This window comes from Aythya marila (genome assembly GCF_965140915.1).
Source record: "Aythya marila genome assembly, chromosome: 1".
In the NCBI taxonomy this organism is placed as follows: domain Eukaryota; kingdom Metazoa; phylum Chordata; class Aves; order Anseriformes; family Anatidae; genus Aythya; species Aythya marila.
This window is the reverse complement of record NC_139042.1, coordinates 78,933,266-78,950,852: the sequence shown is the minus strand read 5'-3', so window position 1 is coordinate 78,950,852 and position 17,587 is coordinate 78,933,266. Positions and strand designations below refer to the sequence as shown.

At 38.4% G+C, this 17,587-nt stretch overlaps 1 protein-coding gene across 2 annotated transcripts in view; it reads right to left on the bottom strand.

The window, feature by feature from the left end:
• Window positions 1-17,587, bottom strand: part of GLRA2 (glycine receptor alpha 2) — a gene marked incomplete at both ends in the record, with an annotated part of 130,177 nt that overhangs the window by 18,098 nt on the left and 94,492 nt on the right. For both annotated transcript variants that reach the window (XM_082753525.1, XM_082753524.1), the window contains one exon: window positions 9,812-9,961. In XM_082753525.1, the coding sequence (XP_082609651.1) occupies window positions 9,812-9,961 (150 nt within the window). The remainder of the gene's footprint in view (window positions 1-9,811; window positions 9,962-17,587) is intronic.

Here is a 17,587-nt window from a genome sequence, read left to right as displayed (position 1 = left end):
ACAACCAAGACAAAACATATTAGAGTGAGACCTCCATGGAAGTGAAAAAGGAAGCTGACGTAGGTTAACAGACAACAGATAGATACACTTCTTGGAGAGTTTGTGCTGGAGAGTATCAGGGCTGATCCATGCAGGTACCAACGTGAAGCTGCATCCTGAAGAGGCAATGTAAGACTTGCTTTCCTATAATGGAATATAAGAGCTTGTGTTTGTGTAACTCAGATAATCCTTAATGAACAGGGTTTATGATCCCCACTCTTAATTAGCTATTCTTTTGGCAGATGAAGATTGCAAAGCACATGAAGGCAAGTCTCCACCACCAGCAGGTTTGGGAAGGCTTAACAGAAAAATGAATGAGTTGGTCCTAAGCAGAGCACTTCCACATGACTGGCAGAAAAAATGACCTCAGACAGCTTTGTGTAGAACCAGTTGAAGAAAGTGAGCTGAGGCATCAAAATAAAGATTTCCTGTCACCTCAGAGTCTTGTCATAATATGGAGAAATCAAAACTTTGGCACCTCACTAGAATAACCTACACTTATGCAAGTGGATTATATGTGTGTGTGTACAAATGCACACACAGTGTCTGTGTGAGAAATTATACACACGGGTTAGAAGTTTAATGATTCAAAGAGCTATACAACACCTCAAGCAGAAGTTACAAGCTTGATGCAGAAATTTACAGGCATGATTCTCGGTTTCTTTTAGTCCACATGTTTAGGAAACCACAGCAGCGTTTTCTGACCTTTCCAATCTGTTTATCCAAGAGCTAAAAACACTCTGGCATACTTATTCTGCCAGTAACACCCAATCAACCACCAGAAACTGAGCTTACCAATAGTAACACTACCAGTCCTTCTTGGCATTGATCCTGTTGGAGTACAGAAGTGTTGGGTGAGCAGACCCAGGGCTGTGCCAGCTCTGAGATGCCATGAGAAGAGCCCAGTCACAGAGAATGGAAGTGGGTAAGTGACCTGTGGCTGGCCTTGGAAAGTTTTCAGATGCTTCCAATTTGAAATGGCTGAGGACTCTGGGAAGACTCAGTAGCAAGCACTCAGAATGTGTGGATCTTCAAGGTGTTTATTTCTCCCAGTGTAACTCGTCCTATCCCCTTCCTCCTGTTGTAGCAAAAAAAAATCTCATTCCCTACAACCTACTCCCAGTTGGCCAATTGCCCGTTTTCTATTACCAATAATAATAATAAATAAAATATTAAAAAAGAAACCCATATTTACACTAACATCTTTTCCTAGCAGTGGATCAGGTGAAATAGACATCTCTGATCATTAAATCAAACTAAAGGTGTCAAGAATCAGTCTCTGACCAATCAGTTTGCTATAAGCAATGATTAGTAATGTGAAAAAGAAATACAAAACAGTGCTGTTTTCCCTTTGGGGGGAAAAAATGAATGAGAGAAAGAAAGAAATTACTGTAACACCGCTTTTTTAAGAGTCCTATAAAAACTGGATTTTACTAGAACCCATGAAGTTTTTCAGACCTTGAGAAACCATGAGGTTTCAAAAATCTAGTTAATACAATTTGGTTTTGCACAATGTCATTTGGACAACATCATTACAGAATGCTTCACAATTAATTACATTAAAATAACAGCTTCCATCCCCTGTGGAGAACGGGATTAATTGGGTCAGATGTAAATGTGCATTTCATGGATCTTACTGAACACTTGCCCATCTCACCAATTTACCATGTAATTTGATACAACTGGTGTGCTATCCTCTGGAGATGGGTAGAGCAAGCACAGTTGCAAATCTGGGTAGAAATACACTGATATAGCAATGCTGATATTCTTAGCCTGTATTATGCTTGGCTATAACAGTGTCACACTTTCATTCTCTTGCAGAAACACTAGTTTGTTCTTATTCATGCTGAAATACTCGTCAGTTGGCTATGAAGCTTAGGACAGAACTCAGAACTGATAAGAAGTGTTGTGATTGACAAAGGATCAGAAACTGTCCTCCTCCCAGGTGTCTTCACCTTCCATTTCCCACCTGCAGTGAGAAACCCTGAGATCAGGGCCTTGTTGGATCCTGATTCTGGGCAGGAAAAGAGTAAAGATAAGGTATCTACAATGGGATAAACAAAGGAGCTAACATGGGACAAAGTTTTTTTTTCCTTGACACCTTGTGCAGCCTAAACCAAAGTCTTGAGACTGCAATGTATTTTCATTCTTTTCTTGGACGCTTGGGCAGGGACAATTTAGGTTAAGTGTACTCCTCCTGAAGCCTTCCTTCTTCATTTTTGATCATGAAGTGTGTATTCAACATTTTTTTTTCCACTGGATTTTTTATTAAATAAGATAGGTCAGAATGCAGCCAATGAAAGAACCACCTTTTCTAAAATAATCTGGAAAACACAAGTTTATGCCTGTGTCAGGTGGTTCTTGAAAAGCTATTTTTTTTGTGTGCTTTAAAGCATTAAAAATAAGAACACTGTTTCCTGGCTCTTTTTAGCTTTCTCTGCCCTATTTTCAGTTTGCACTCTCCCCTAGGTATAATAAAAAATGAGACATTTGCACCCAGCTGGAGAGTACCTTTTATGAGCTGGAAAACTGCAGAGTTCATTTCTGGTGTATTTCCTGCTGTTCATGAGTAACTACCAAGACAAACTCACTCAAGTGAAGTGCAAACTTCAGTCCTCAAGGCTTGTCGGTTCAGAGTTGATCTTTTCAGCCACTGCATGCTGGGTAGGTACAAGAGAGGACTCAGAGCTTCTAAAGCAAGAGTAACACTACCGAGCAAACAAAAAAACTCTATCAGGTACACCTTCAGGCTTTTCCAGTCCTACCTTTCCCAGGTGGCACAGCATACTGCTGTTTCATAGCTCTAGATCTGAAATATTGTGGGTTTTATTGTTCCACAGCCCCTTTATGCTTCTATGTTCTGTGACACTTACATCCTGTTCATATCTTACTTAATGCTAAGGATTAATGTGCTAGCATACTTGCAAGCTAGCCAACGTGATTCATTATTCTGCATTGTGTCCTGGCTGGTGTTTTGGAGCAGAGCCTGGTCCCTACAGCCCCTTCTCCCACAGGGTGCTCCATGTTGCACCTTTCTGCTCATTTCAGTGAATATTAATATTTGCCATTTTGCAGTCTTATCAGCTTCCTATCAGTTCTCTACTTTTCTGGATTTTATACCTCTATGCTAGGCATTTTTTTTCCACTCCTCCTTTTCCCTTATATTTTTCATAGAACTATGGATTTTGTTCTCCTGATTTTGTCCACTTGGCTCTGTCTCTACTCTGATACTTAGTCACAATAGTTCAGCTTGTATACATGAACTCTACCATCTTTTCTAAATGCTTAGATATTTGTGACTTGATACCTGGAGGTGTTTCTCAGAAACTCGTATTATGTATTCCATAAATTAGTCTGCCTTTAGTTACAGAATGGTTAATGTGTCCTTTTTTATTATTATTTGGGTTTCAGAGTTCTCTCTTTGGAAATATAACTGTCCTTTTTCTCTTCTGTTTCTTAGTTTCAAATGAAATATATAAAAAAATCCATCATTGCATAGTGTTTGAAGCTATAACACACATTAATCACAGATATTCACTTATTTTGTTTTCCTAGCTTCTCTCTTACAATATTGCAACAAAAACTTTAATATCATTTTTCACAACACTTGTAAACAGCCCCTTATTAAAAATAACAATAATAATGATCCCTCTTCCACTGTCTCTTTTTCTATGTTTGCTTTTCACTGGAAAATCTTCTGAACACATTGGTGTTACTAAATTTTTTTGATCCATTGCTTGTATACCACCCTCCCTTGGCTGAACATCTTTGTTTTCTACAGGTTACTCTGTCTTTTAGGACTCTTGTCACTCTTCAGGCTTCTGTCTAGAGCTAGACTATCTGTAAAGATATTTTTCTAGTTTGAAAGAATACTTTTGTTTAAACTCACTACAGTAAGCCCATTTAATAAATAATAGATACTTTGATGTTAACTAGGGCCAATGCTAGTCTATTCATGCTCACAAAGATAAACAAGGACATTCAGATGAAGTTGCAAGGGAAAGAGCAACGTGTTGGAATGTATTGTACCTATTGCTTAACTGGTTCTGTGTGGTTGTATATGGGACTGCTACTTCAAGATAATGATCATTTTGGTGTATTTATCTTCTGCTAGAATTTTTCTGCACAATTACATTAAAGTGCTAATGCAATTGCCCTGGAGAAGGAAAATAACCACAATATCTTGAGCGTGTTTATCTACAGCAGGAGCTACCCACTCTTTAATCCGCTAAGTAAGCAAGATGTCAGAGAGAGAAAAAGCCATTCAGACTCTGATTCCTATTTTTCACAATGAAGCTCATGTGCTACAGCTTGCTCTGTGAGTACCAAAAATAGAACACCAAAGAGGGCTTTCCTTGAGCACTTCCATTATTCACATGATGCGGCATCTTACATAACGCAAACCCTGCATGTTATCCCACTGAGTGCTGTATGCACAGATGCTAGTGGACAAAAATTTCCATTGGGGACAGTAGTAACAAGTGCTTTAAAGGCAAATTCAGGATAAAGGCAGTGATTTTTTTGACTGGCAAGTCTAGGAAAGCTCAGAAAATTTACTGGGGGTCTGGTGGAGGGATTTTGATAGGATTAAAATGGCAGAGATGGTCTTTACTGCTCAGTGCGTACTTCTCCTTTTTGAAGATGGAAACATTTGATCACCTTGACAGTTGCAATGGTTTTGTTCAGGGTACCTGCCTGCCCACCGGCAGCTCCATCCAGAGATCAGTCGTTCTCTGGACCACTTGGCCAGCTGCTGCCACCTCTGCTTAGTGGAGTTATCCTTTGCTGCTGTAACCACCGAGTCTCAGTCCCAGCTCTGTCATTCGAAAACACCATTTGTGCCTCCCTCTGCTAATCTGCATGCATCTGAGCCCTGCTGGCTGCAGCACTGTTATTTGTATTGCTCTGTGTTCCCTGCACATGGGATTAAAGTCTGTCACAGCCTCCAGCTGCACAGTTTTTTGCTCAAGCTACAAAGTATTGATTTTAACACTAACTGTCCCAGACTTAACCCCTACTCTTGGCCACGGAATAATTTAGGAAGTCATCTTTGAGATGCTGGTATGAATACTAGTGTGCTGTGACTCATTTTTACTACTGAACGTATAACATAATTATTACAGTTTTCAAAAAGGGATGATTGAGTCCATGTAAACAGAATTCTGCTTTCCTGGAAACACATCATTTTGGAAAATAAGCAAGTCTTGTTCGATTATTACAAATCATATTTTAAAAATAAGTTTTTTTCTTTCAGTTGATCTGGCACTAATAAAATTTAGATTCTAATGTAATGAAACTGTACTAGATCTTCAGTGCCATCAGACTCATGGCTTCTGTAGCCTCTACACTATATATACAAAAAGTGGTATCATATACATTAAATAAAAGCCATTTCTCTCATCAATGAAATATAATTACTCTTGGATGTATTTCACTGTGAGCAGGAAGACTACACAAATCTTTAGGATAAACATTCAATATTTCCTCCAACAGAAACTGCACGGGGGGCACAGACAAGTTGCAGGTCTGAGTAGCTGAGGACATAGGGTTTTATTCTGTATGGAAGGTGGCAACTGGTCCTGATAGTGCAATCTTTTCTAATGCAGTGACAGAACAGTGGTTCAGCTGTAAATACAATTTCTTGTACACCAACAATGCAGCTTAAGCTTTCCTAGAGAAACATTAACCAGTCTGACTTCTGGTTTCAGAGATTTGACAGGCTCAGGTTTGTTGTGCTTTTGTGCAGTGCTCTGAGGGTTGCAGCACTAAGAGGAACAAGACACAGAAGTAGCAATAACAAAAGCAGTGATAGAGGTGTAGGCTTACAAAACTGTGAACAGTCTTGTTTTGCAGATCTAGCTGCTTAACCTAGGAATCTTGCTCAGGCATGGCTTGGTCCTTATTTTTTCAAATTAGCACTGAATGATACAGTATAAATATTCAATCACCCTTCTTTTCCACTCTCTCTTCTTGACTATGTCACAGTCACTTGCCTGTGAGTTTTATGTTCGCATTCACCATAAGCCCTTAGTTCAGCGAGCAATAACTCAGCAAGCCAAACTCCCTGCTTATGAGGCTTCTTGTGGCACCACAGGCTATGTTCCCCTATGCACATAAGTGTCCTTTTCTTGAGCAGAAAAGTACAGAGCTGCAGCTATGGCAGCACTGCTCCTGAAACCTCCATCTTGATGTATTTACTGTGTTCACCCTGCTAGAGCAAAACACCTCTGTGTTGGGAGTTCTCTAGGGGAAATCAACTCCAGTACAGCTCCAGCTCTTAGGGATTTACAGCAAAAATAAATAAATAAATAAATAAAATAATAAAATAAAATAGAGATATATAGTCCCTATTTGTACAGTCCTGGATGTAAATATAACACCAATATTAAATATATATATATACATGTATATATATATATAAATAAAAGAGAGAGAGAGAGAGATTTCTGCAAGCTTCCCTTAGGCAGAGGGTATCTTTGTCTTACATGAACCTTAGCTGGGCTACTTGTACTAAGTGACTGATAAAATATACAGCACTGACTACTTACTTGGACTGTTTTTGTAGATGTATGACACCAGCTTTCAACTGACAGCACAGTAATACTGAATAATGATTATATCTTCTAGGAGACACTAAAAAAATTATTTTTGTATTCATTCCTGTATGTGTGTAAGTATGACTATTTCTACAGTAGAAAAAATGCAGAAATGAAGGCTTTCTCCTATTGTTTGATACTGTAGCTCTTTAAGAGAACAATTTATTACTTTGCAAGCCCTCTATCCTAATTTTGCTGTGTAACAGGAGCAATGTTTTTCATTTTGATTTGGAAGGCCAGCAATTCCCTTTACAGTGTACAAAATCCACTGAAATCATATGCATCTTATAATCAAATGACTTTACGGACCTTGATCAAAGTAAGGCCCATTACAGCTTAAAAGCTCTTCAGGCAATGATTTTTTGTTATTGTTGTTGTTTCGGAAAACCAGGTCCTGAAAGATTTAAATTCTAGACACATTTTATTTAAGCGAATGAACCGGTAGCAAGCAGTGAGCTGCACGCTAAACTCATTTCTCTCTCCATCACTGATTTTATTACTTCCACAACTCACCCGTAATCTGGATCTATCAGCTGGTATTGTATTGCTTCAGATCTGCTACACATCACACTGTGTAAAAGATTTCAGCCCCATGGCTCTTCTCCAAACAAGTAAAAAGAAACCAATGAAATACATTTTTTGGTTCACAGCTATTCATACTCCACTAAACAAGGTTTAGGACAAGATGAGAAGGAACAGTGAAGGCATACAGGCCAGGAATAAATACCACACCAGTAAAAATGTATTTCATTATACATACCTAAGTTGGTTGGACTGCATTCATCTGAAAGATGACACAGTGTGGGGTTTTCTGTCTCAAGGCATTCCTTATGCTCCTGCTTCATGGTCTCTCTCCCTCCCCCAGCCATCCCCACCCCACAGCTCCTCTTCCCCCCAGGTTAAACAGGGTTAGCCTTCAGAATATACATGCACTTTGCTTAGGTTTGGAAAGGGAATTGCACAACCCAACCATGGAAGAAAAGCAAGCATAAGGAAGGGCCACAAGAACGTGCAACATGAAACTGCTGTTCATGCTGGGGACAGTACTGAATATCTTGTGGGGACATTTAGCAAAGAGAATACCAGAGGTTACTAGTGATGCCATGAAAATCATCCATTCCGCTGATTTATGACATCACTGCGCATACGAAACCTCTCTCTTGCTTTCTCTTTCTCACTACGGTTTTACCCTCAAACTTGAATTGCCGATCTGATTCACTGTCCCATATGCTGATGACTCTTTGCTCCGCAAGCCATTCACGCGCCTCACGGACTCGACGCTTTCATTCCCAACAGTCATAGTCTGTGCCTGTCCCCAGATTGTCAGCAAGAATGAGAACAGCACAGTGGCAACACAACGACATACGTACACAACACGCAAAGAGAAGAATGGTTCTGTTAGAGAAGACCATCATGCAAAACAACATGAACCACTTTCAAAGCAAAATAAACTGAGAACATTGTGAGAGACAAGCTCAGGTAAAGAGATACAGAAGATGCCTCATAAAGAGATGGCCTCAGCATCACTATTCTCTATTTTGAAATTTGTGCAAACATTCATAGGAAAAGTGATAGTAAGCCTGTGCAAATGGATGTGTCTCTTACTCCAACAGAATATTTCACAGTATTTAATTATGGCATTGCCCATTTTGCATAGAATTAGGTGGTATCTTCTGGTGATTAGGTCTTAAGTATCTTTCTCTTAATAATCACTAAAATAATCCTTCCCATAGCAGATGAATGATGACTGCCCTGGACCAAAACTTCATAATTTTCAAATGATGTCACTGTCATAGTGTTACCAGTAGTGGCTGCTTGCCAACTAGTTTACCCCTAATGAAGACATCATACCCCAAACTGAAATTACAGACCCAATTCAGCAGCTTCTGCTGCTGCTATGCAGTTTTTGGAAACAGAGGTTTCCAGTGGTGGTACCTCTGGCTTGCGTGCCTGCAAATGAGCAAGCATTTCTGTTCTGTCCCGTAATCTAATATTAACGGGAATCTCAAATCATCTGACAATAGCATTAAACCAGAGGACAGCACTGGATTGCTTCCCAGAGCGTCCATCAAATATTACATTAGCTAATGAACAATTATTAGACAGACCTGTCAAAACACAAATGCCCTATGCCATTGTTGTCATCCCTCTTATAAGGGAACCATTATCTGTAGCTTGAAACACTTGCACAGCTTAAGTGAATATTTACTTTGCCTAGCAAATGTTCATGTGAAACAGCAAACCTAAGAATTTCTACTGATACTAAGATAACAGTGGCACAGATACAGGAAGGATAAGATGCTATAGCGATGGGAATGATTACTCCTGGACTAAAATTCAGTTTAATATATATTCTTGCCTTTTCATTTACCAAAGAGAAAAAAAAAAAAAAAAAAAAAAAAAAGTTGACAGACTTCCTAAAAATATTTTTAGACTGACATCTAAGTTAAGAACAAGCCTCCCTTCTGCATTTCAGTTGCTGGTATTAAACGATATAATCATAATACTCAAAAAGCATTTATTTGTTTAAAAAAAAAAAAAAAAAGTGAAATTAATATCAGTAACAAACTTTGAAATGATAGAATATAGAAAGGAAATTGTCCTAATCCTTCCCTTTTTCTGGGTGGTCAACTTTACAGGTTTTGAACATTGGTGCCCACACCTGCAGTGGGCTATGCTAAATAATTTCCCATTTTAGCATAAAAATCAACAGGAAAGATAGGTCTCAAGCACATGCTGATGTCAGCACATCTGGGTGATATCAAAGAAATAATATTGGTACACTATCTGTGTCACTGCTTCCGACTGTTCCTTATCTGCTAGTTAGTGCCACATATCAGCAAAATATTTGGGGATTAGAAGAAAATATAATGCCAGTCCAGACTGGAATAGCTAATAAATTTATGTATAAAGGTGAAGCTGCTTCAGCAATTTCAAGAAGACAATAACATTCTTGGAACCAGTGACCAGTCTATTGACATTTATTGATATCTTCATGAACTGCAAATAACCACACTGGCCAATTTTCATCTCTTTCTCAACACGTAAAGCACTCAAGAAGAAATTTTAGAATAAGACTCTCCTGCAAGGGCAACAACTGAAGTGAGAAATCAACCTGTATGTCAAGAATGCTGTCAGGGCAAAGTCAATTGTCCTGAGTAAAGAGCAAGTTGTACCTTGTTTTGTCTCCTTTGCCTTCTTCGAAGCCTCAGAAACTCCTTGTGCTGCCGTGAAACAAAGTTGACTGCTGCATATTCTAGCAATGCAGCAAAGACAAAGAGAAGGCACACGGCCATCCAGATGTCAATAGCTTTTACGTAGGAGACCTAGAAAGAAAAAGAACATAGCATATTATGTTTCAAACTTCTTCATAAGCTGAAGGTATTGACATGAAAAAGTGAACACATTTCTGCACAATGTGAATTCCAGTTGCTCAATTAGGTGTTAGTTCGTTTTTGTTTATTTATTTATTTATTTATTTGGTTTGGTTGGGTTGAGTTTGTTGCCTTGTTGGCTTATAACAAAATAATCCATCTATTCATGGACGAGTGTCTTCACAAAGAACACACAAATTATGAGCTACAGCCTTGAGCAAAAGAATCAGGATAAGTATAACAAAACACAATTGCGTTTAAAACTCACAATCCCAGTTTATCAGAATGAATATGAATACAACACCTGTTGAAAAAAAATCCTAGAAAGGTTATATTTTTTTACCTTTTTTTCTCTATTATCAACCAATTAGCATATTGATTAAATGCCTATGTTTGATGCCTATAACCCAAAAGTAAACTCAGGGTACTGTATCGTAATGGTTGGTATGACTTCACTAATACATGTGATATTAAATATTAGAACACAGTGCCTTGACCTTTATCCAACAAGTTTATAAGTAAAAATAAATCTTCACAGACATTATCCATTAGAAATATACAAATACCAGATGTCTTTTTTCTAGGAAAAGCCTATTCTGATTTGAGTTGACAGGTCCACAATATGATCAGATGTACTAAGCACAGTAATGTCACAAGATTTTTATCATATTACCCACACAGCAGGCCAAATAGTAGCCAATTAATGAGCTACACACTATCCATATCAAAGGTACATTGTCCTCCATCGCTGTATTTGGTCTCTGCCTTTCTTTGTAGTCTTAGAGTTTTTAAGTAAAGATCTTATGATTAAGCAACAGCAGGATGTCTCTACTGTTTATCAGATATTACACCAGGGTGGAATTATAATCATCTGACTTTTAATGTCTGCAATATATATGTGAGCTAGTTGCCTAAACTCCTTTGATATAAACGAATCAGGGAACGAAGAATAGGTGTTTCTAGGATGCAATACATCTGAGCTGTTTTAGATGTCTGCTTTAGGATGAGATGAATAACACCCTAGCAGTGTTTTTTTGTCTTCGTGTCTGTGTATAGTAGCTTAGAACTACATGATCTTACCATAGATGCACGGGACTTTATGCAGTTGTCTAAATAAAAGCATTGCATACTATCATCTTAGGTATTTAGCCTCCATTTGCTAATCGAGGACAGCACAGATCTCCAGTATCAGGTCCTCTGGAGATGTCTCAGAAACCCAAAGGAACCAACACTCAACTGAATTAAGCTAAGAAAAGTGGATTGTATCCAAACTCTGAAAAATTATAATCAACAGGCATTTAATGTCAGAGTAGTACCCTGCAGGTTAAGCAATTCAATGCAGTCAAGACATGCAGTAGACCGAAAAAAAAAAAAAAAAAAAAAAAAAAAAAGGCAGAAAAGAATGTATTGTGCATCTAATCTAATCTAATGTTTAGTAGACCTAATCTCCACCTCAGGAGACTTCCTTCTTACCCTGAGACACTTTGCACATGCTATTTAAATTGTCCTGGCTCTTACACTCATGGCTACCATTTCAAGACAAAGAGAAGCATGCCTATCTCTGTCGATTTTGCTCCTGTTCACCATGTGCTTAAATGACATTATTTTTCAAAGCCAGTAGAACATTTTTTGATAGCATAAAAGAGAATATACTGCACTATATGTTCCAACAAGCAATACAAGAGGAGGATAATACTAGCATTTAAAGCATGGCAGAAAAGATACAGAGCTCCATTTTGCAGATCCTGAACACTGAGAAGATCTTTTTGGAAGAGCCAAGTATTGTTATCCAACCTGCATGAGGAGAACAAAAATTTCTGCAGCTGAGTTCAGCCCCACACTGCAGTGCCCGCTTCAGTGTTCACAGTACAGCATGACCAGGCTGGGATGGAAGAGGACCATTCAGCAGGCAAAAGTGATAGTGCGAATCTGTGCCTTTTGGTTAGATATACCACAGATATGCATTTCTCTCTCACAGACAGAAAAATCTTGTAAGTGAAATCTTCATTGAGCAGCTGTGAAACCCAGTGAAAACTCTTCAACGTTCCAGACACTCTGTACCACAGGCTGGAGCGCAGTAGGAATCAAGTCACTGTAATTTCTGTAAAATGCAGTTGGGTTTAGGTTGTTTGTTACCTTCCTCGAAGGGGCAGCTTGTTTTGCTTTACAAATGCCCTTAGGAGACATATTAGACATGCATAAACAGCTGGACTGTGCTGCCAGAGACAGCACAATGCAGGGAGCTGAAGTCACAAGAATCAACGTTTCTGACTGTGCAAATCCTGTCCTGGTGGGCTTAAAGCAGTGAGGGCAAAATAATAAAGAAAACTCTGAGTTCACCTTCCTGCCACTGACACAATGCTGCCATAAATGGCATCCACACACTTGCTGAGCCAGCTGGATTATTTTAGATCCAGGATGCTGTGCTGGGATCAGAGGATCACAATATACTTGGCAAGTACTCAGCTTGTTTTATTGTTTAGTCACTGCCACACCATGGCACAGATTTAAATGCACAAACAGAAAGCAATTGCTTCCAAAACACACTCAAAATAAATATATGGAAAAGTGCTACAATAAGTGAAATCTGACCCCCTCATTTCAAACCACTTTATATCATTTTTTTTCTGCATATCTATCCCTGGTATGTACAAAATTCTGCTGCTAAAAATCTAAAAGCCTATGCAATTTTATGAAGCCAGACTTTTTTCTAGCCATCCCTATGCCTGGAAAATTACATGAGTCTTTTACACCAAGACTAGGAGGTCCTCATCTGGTACACGTTTCCAGGGAAGGTTTAAGGTGGGTGCCCAGCTTTTAGGTCAGCAATTGATACATGCTGCAAAGCATACACAAAGTAAAAAATCTATGGACTTCAGGGTCTCCCTCTGCTTTAACTGACTTTTTGTCTGTATCTTCCTTCAACTGGAAAAGGGCCATAGCTACCAGTTCACAGACTGCTCTGAAGTGAGCCCCTCCCAACCATCCCTGCTGAAGCTGTGCCACTTTGTATGAAAACACATAAAAATACATTGGCTTGGGGACCGGGACCAGTCTCCTCTTTCCAGATGTAAATGATAACCTGTGGAATGAATTCATCCCGTCTGTGTCCTAAACACATGCAGTGATTGAGAGGGCCATATCACAGAGTCTTTCAAGGTGGATGAACAATTTCCTCAGGGACATGAACGCAGAAAGGTTGTGAATTTGATCTACACATTCCAGGTGAATGCTATAACCACTTGCCTACCAGATGCTTCAGCTTCTCACTGTGGTATCTCACATGTCAATGAAATGCCCTTTTCTAGAAGCTCCTCAGCATTTCCCACTTATCTCCACAGGAAACTCTCCACTCAGCAGGCTCTATGATGTATCTCATTCCTAGATGCTTATTTCTCCTTTGCACTATACAGGGAACTTTTCACATCTAATTTTCAGATAAAAATACTTCTGAATGAGGCACTCTTAGGAGCTGGGGTCTGCAAAACTGAGTACTTTGTGATAACATAAGCACACTCCTTGCTTTGGCAGATTCTTCCAACAAGCCCAAAAAGAGTTAGCACACTGTTAGCAGCTTTTTTTTTTTTTTTTTTTTTTTCCCCAGATTGCAGTCTAGCATGAAAACTGATGTGTCTGCCCAACCAAAAGGCTAACAGCACTTGCTTCAGTAACGACCTCATCAAACAATACTTTATCTCCACCTTCCTTAACTACTGCATCCAAGCTCTTTGAAACATAGTCACTAATGTGTACATGTTCTTGGAGAAGGTTCCTTGCCCCTAACTAAAAAAAAAGTTTAAAAAGTTATGTACGTGAGATTTTTGTTTGTTTTTATGCTAATGGTAAGAAATTATAAAGGGGGGGCAAAATGCATCTAAGTGAAGCATAGACATCAACACCATAGTCAAAAGAACTGGACCCTAAAAATGTCAATCTCTTATTTTTGAGCAAGTCTGGAGTTTTGGATGGCTATTTCAGGTATAGATATCTGCTTGATATAGGCCTGTGATGGTAAGATAAAGCTTGTGAGTGAGTCGTTGTTAGCTGGCGTCTTGTTACCCCACACTAGCCTATGTACTATGTACTGTTACCTTAGTGTCTACCAACTTTCTCATAGTTTCTCTTACAGGACAGAATACAAGGCCTACAGTAACACTACCAATTCAGAGTTTACATTATCAAGCTGCCAAGCACAAAATGTAAAAGTAGTACTGGTTGTTGTTTTTCTAAAGCTAGATCTTGTCAAGCATTCTCTGAAAAGCCCGTAACTCTGATAGTACACTGGCTCCATTTACTTTGCAGTACTTTTAGAAGTATTTGTTTGGAAACTCTTTGTCATTCTGCATTATCATGTTCAGAAAGCACATTCAGATTTTTTTTTGTTGCCCTTTTCTTTCTTTAAATAGCTGTTCTGGTTTTTACTGTGTGTTGAACAGCTTTTTTTTTTTTTTTATGGTGATGGTGGTGGTGGTATTTAATGGTTCCCACTAATAAAACCACAAATTATATCAATTATTCAGACACTCTTTAAATGTTTTAAGGCCAGCTCTATTTCTGTTACAGTACAAGCCTCTTGAGACAACTGCTTTAACTCTCTGATCCAGTCTAACAGGTGTAAAATGGGAATAAAGACACTTCAATTCTCTCCCAGTGTGAAAATGATTTCAATAAGCAGTGTAAAGATCTCAGAATGTGATACAATCCATATATTCACTTATTTTGGCTGATCTCAAAAAAAATTAAAAAAAAAAATAAACACTTTGAAATGAGACATTAAGCTCAAACTCTCCACCCTCTGTTTTGTACAATGCTACATTCTAGGCAAGAATTTTTGAAGAAGCAAATTTTCAGCTACTGGGAAATGTACAATTTGGAAATAAATGTCTCTTATGCAGTCAAAAATCCCTTGGGGAACAAAAAGTCAAAGAAGTTTTTAGATTGGAAATATAGAAATAGAAGAAAGTAATATTTTAAATCAAAACTGAAATCAAAGTTAAGTAAAACTGCCTTCCAGTACTCGGAATTGTTGCATTAAATTTCATTTTAGTTTTTAAATCAAAGCACTTACATGGATTTTTGTTATCATAAAATCTAAATTCATAAAGAAAGTGATAGCTCTTTCATTCATATCAGCTTTACATATTTGAATCTGGAAGCACCCACTCTAGTTTCACTGAATTTTCTAGACAGAAAATTTTCTGAATGATGAACATGTTGTCTGTGACTTCTTTTTGTTTCACCATTATTCTGGATCTCTCTTTTCACCCAAGTGTTTCACTGCCATAAATTCATATAAGAAAATGCAAATTACTTTTCCAGTCCTAAACTTTCAGGCATTTTATATTATTCTGTTGTTGCAATGAAAAAAAAAATAAAAAATAAAATAAAAAAAAAAGAGAGAGAGAGAAAGTCTGACAGCATCAACTTTAAAATCAATGGGATTGACCTACTGGTGAGAAAACCTTCATGAAGCATTCAAGTAAGACAAGTAAAACAACTGCCCATCACAGATGGCTCTGGGACTTGTTCGTGAAGGGCAATGTTTTTGCAGGATAGTAAGAGGGCAGATCATTATCAGTTCTAACCGCTGGGATCTCACTCTTTCACACAAGCATCCCTGGAAATCTAGAAAAAGTCCTCCAGGCCAAAATAATCGGGTCTAATATGTTTTATTTTCTCTGTGCAACAACCATTTGGTTGGAGAAAAGGAGAAACTAGGTCAGCTTTTCTTGCCTTGAGTTGCTCAGCCCAGCAAATACCTTGGGTTAGGAGCTGGGGCTTTGCTTGGGCATGGGAGTGAGTAACCAAGCTGCAGAAGATGTTTGGCCCATTCTCTGTCATAATAAATAAATAAGTAAATAAATAAATAAATAAATAAGTCTGGAAGAAGGTGAGAACAGACAGGGAAAGGATGAGGCCATTTTTGTGATGTTTATAGTGCACCCACTACAACACAGTAATCAATAACCAAAGTAATGACAAGGTTTACTGCAGAAAGGAATATTGTCAGGCTCCAGAAGTTCAGTGTAAAGGATGGAAAAGGAGGGAATGATAACAGAAGCTGTCATCTCCCAGACTGAGACTGTGACAAATGTTTGTTTGCATCTTCAAGACTTCATTGTTCACATTCTTTCACTTAAGGATTTGTAATGGAAAAGTATAAGCTATCAGAACTACTATTCTGTTACTGGAAAATAAACACTTGTACTATGGGCCTGATTTTAACAGGATATGGTTCGTTGGTGAATGAGTCCTGTGGAAGCTGTATGTGCCTGTGCTGATTTTGCCTGGGATAGAGTTAATTGTCTTCATAGTAGCTCATATGGTGCTATGTCTTGGATTTGTGATGAAAACAGTGTTGATAATGCACCAATGTTTTAGTCATTGCAGAGCAGTGCTTATACTGAGTCAAGGACTTTTCAGCTTCTTGTGCTCCCTGCCAGCTAAGAGGCTGGGAGTCCACCAGCAGCTGGGATGGGACACAGCCAGGACAGCTGACCCCTGCTAAGGACAGCTAACCCCTAGTGACCAAAGGGATGTCCCATACTATATGAGGTTATGCTCAGCGATAAAAGCTGGGAAAGAAGTTTTCAAGGCAGCCATTGCTTGGGGACTGGCTTGGTGTCTGTCAGATGGTCATGAGCAACTGGGTTTTGCATTTCTTGTTTTTGTTTGTTTGCTTTTTTTTTTTTTTATGTTTTTATAATAAAAAAAAAAAAAACCACTGATTTTGCTTTTCTTTGTTTCTTTTTTTTTTTTTTTAATTATTATTATTTAAATGTTACTTATTAAACTGTCTTTACTTCAACTCACAAGTTTTCTAATTTTTGTCCTTCCATTTCTGCCCCTCATCCCACTGGGGCAGGGGAGTGAGTGAGCAGCTGCACGGAGCTTAGCTGCCTACCATGGCTACACATCAGCACTGTCCTTCACCAACTCACTTACTTAATTGCTAGGCAGGTTGGGAAGACACTAGCCTGGATGGTGACCTTCTTTCCTTTTCAGGTTAAATGGGGTTAAAATCAAATCCCAGATGTTCCACTGCAGAGCCCAGCTACTATCTTCAAAGTAAAATGTTTATTTTATGCTCACATAACTGGTTTGGTTGGCTTGTTGGACGAATGGAAAAACAGCAATAACTGGTGAATGTAAAACACATTTTTCCCACTTGTTTTAATAAAACATCTTTACTTTAATTTGCCTAAAATATGTTGTTTATTTCTTTCCCCAGAAACATCTGTTTTGTCTTCCATTTTCTAATGCAATGTAGAACATTTTCAAAACAAAATAATAAACAAGGAAGAAATATTTAATTTAAAAATGCTGAAAAAAATATCCTAACCTCCCTCCATTATTTGGATTCCATTTGAAACTATCCACCAAATCATCAGGGATTCACAAGTTGTTCCAGTCACCCAGAAATGCCTCTTTTTAGTGAATAAACTATTCATCCAATTTTTTATATATATATTTTTTGCTCTATTTGTATCGTGGGTTCTGCCAAGTCATGAGATGCGAGGCCTCGCACCCACCACTGATGCAGAACTAAATGCTGACTGTATTCAAGCTAGAAAAAGT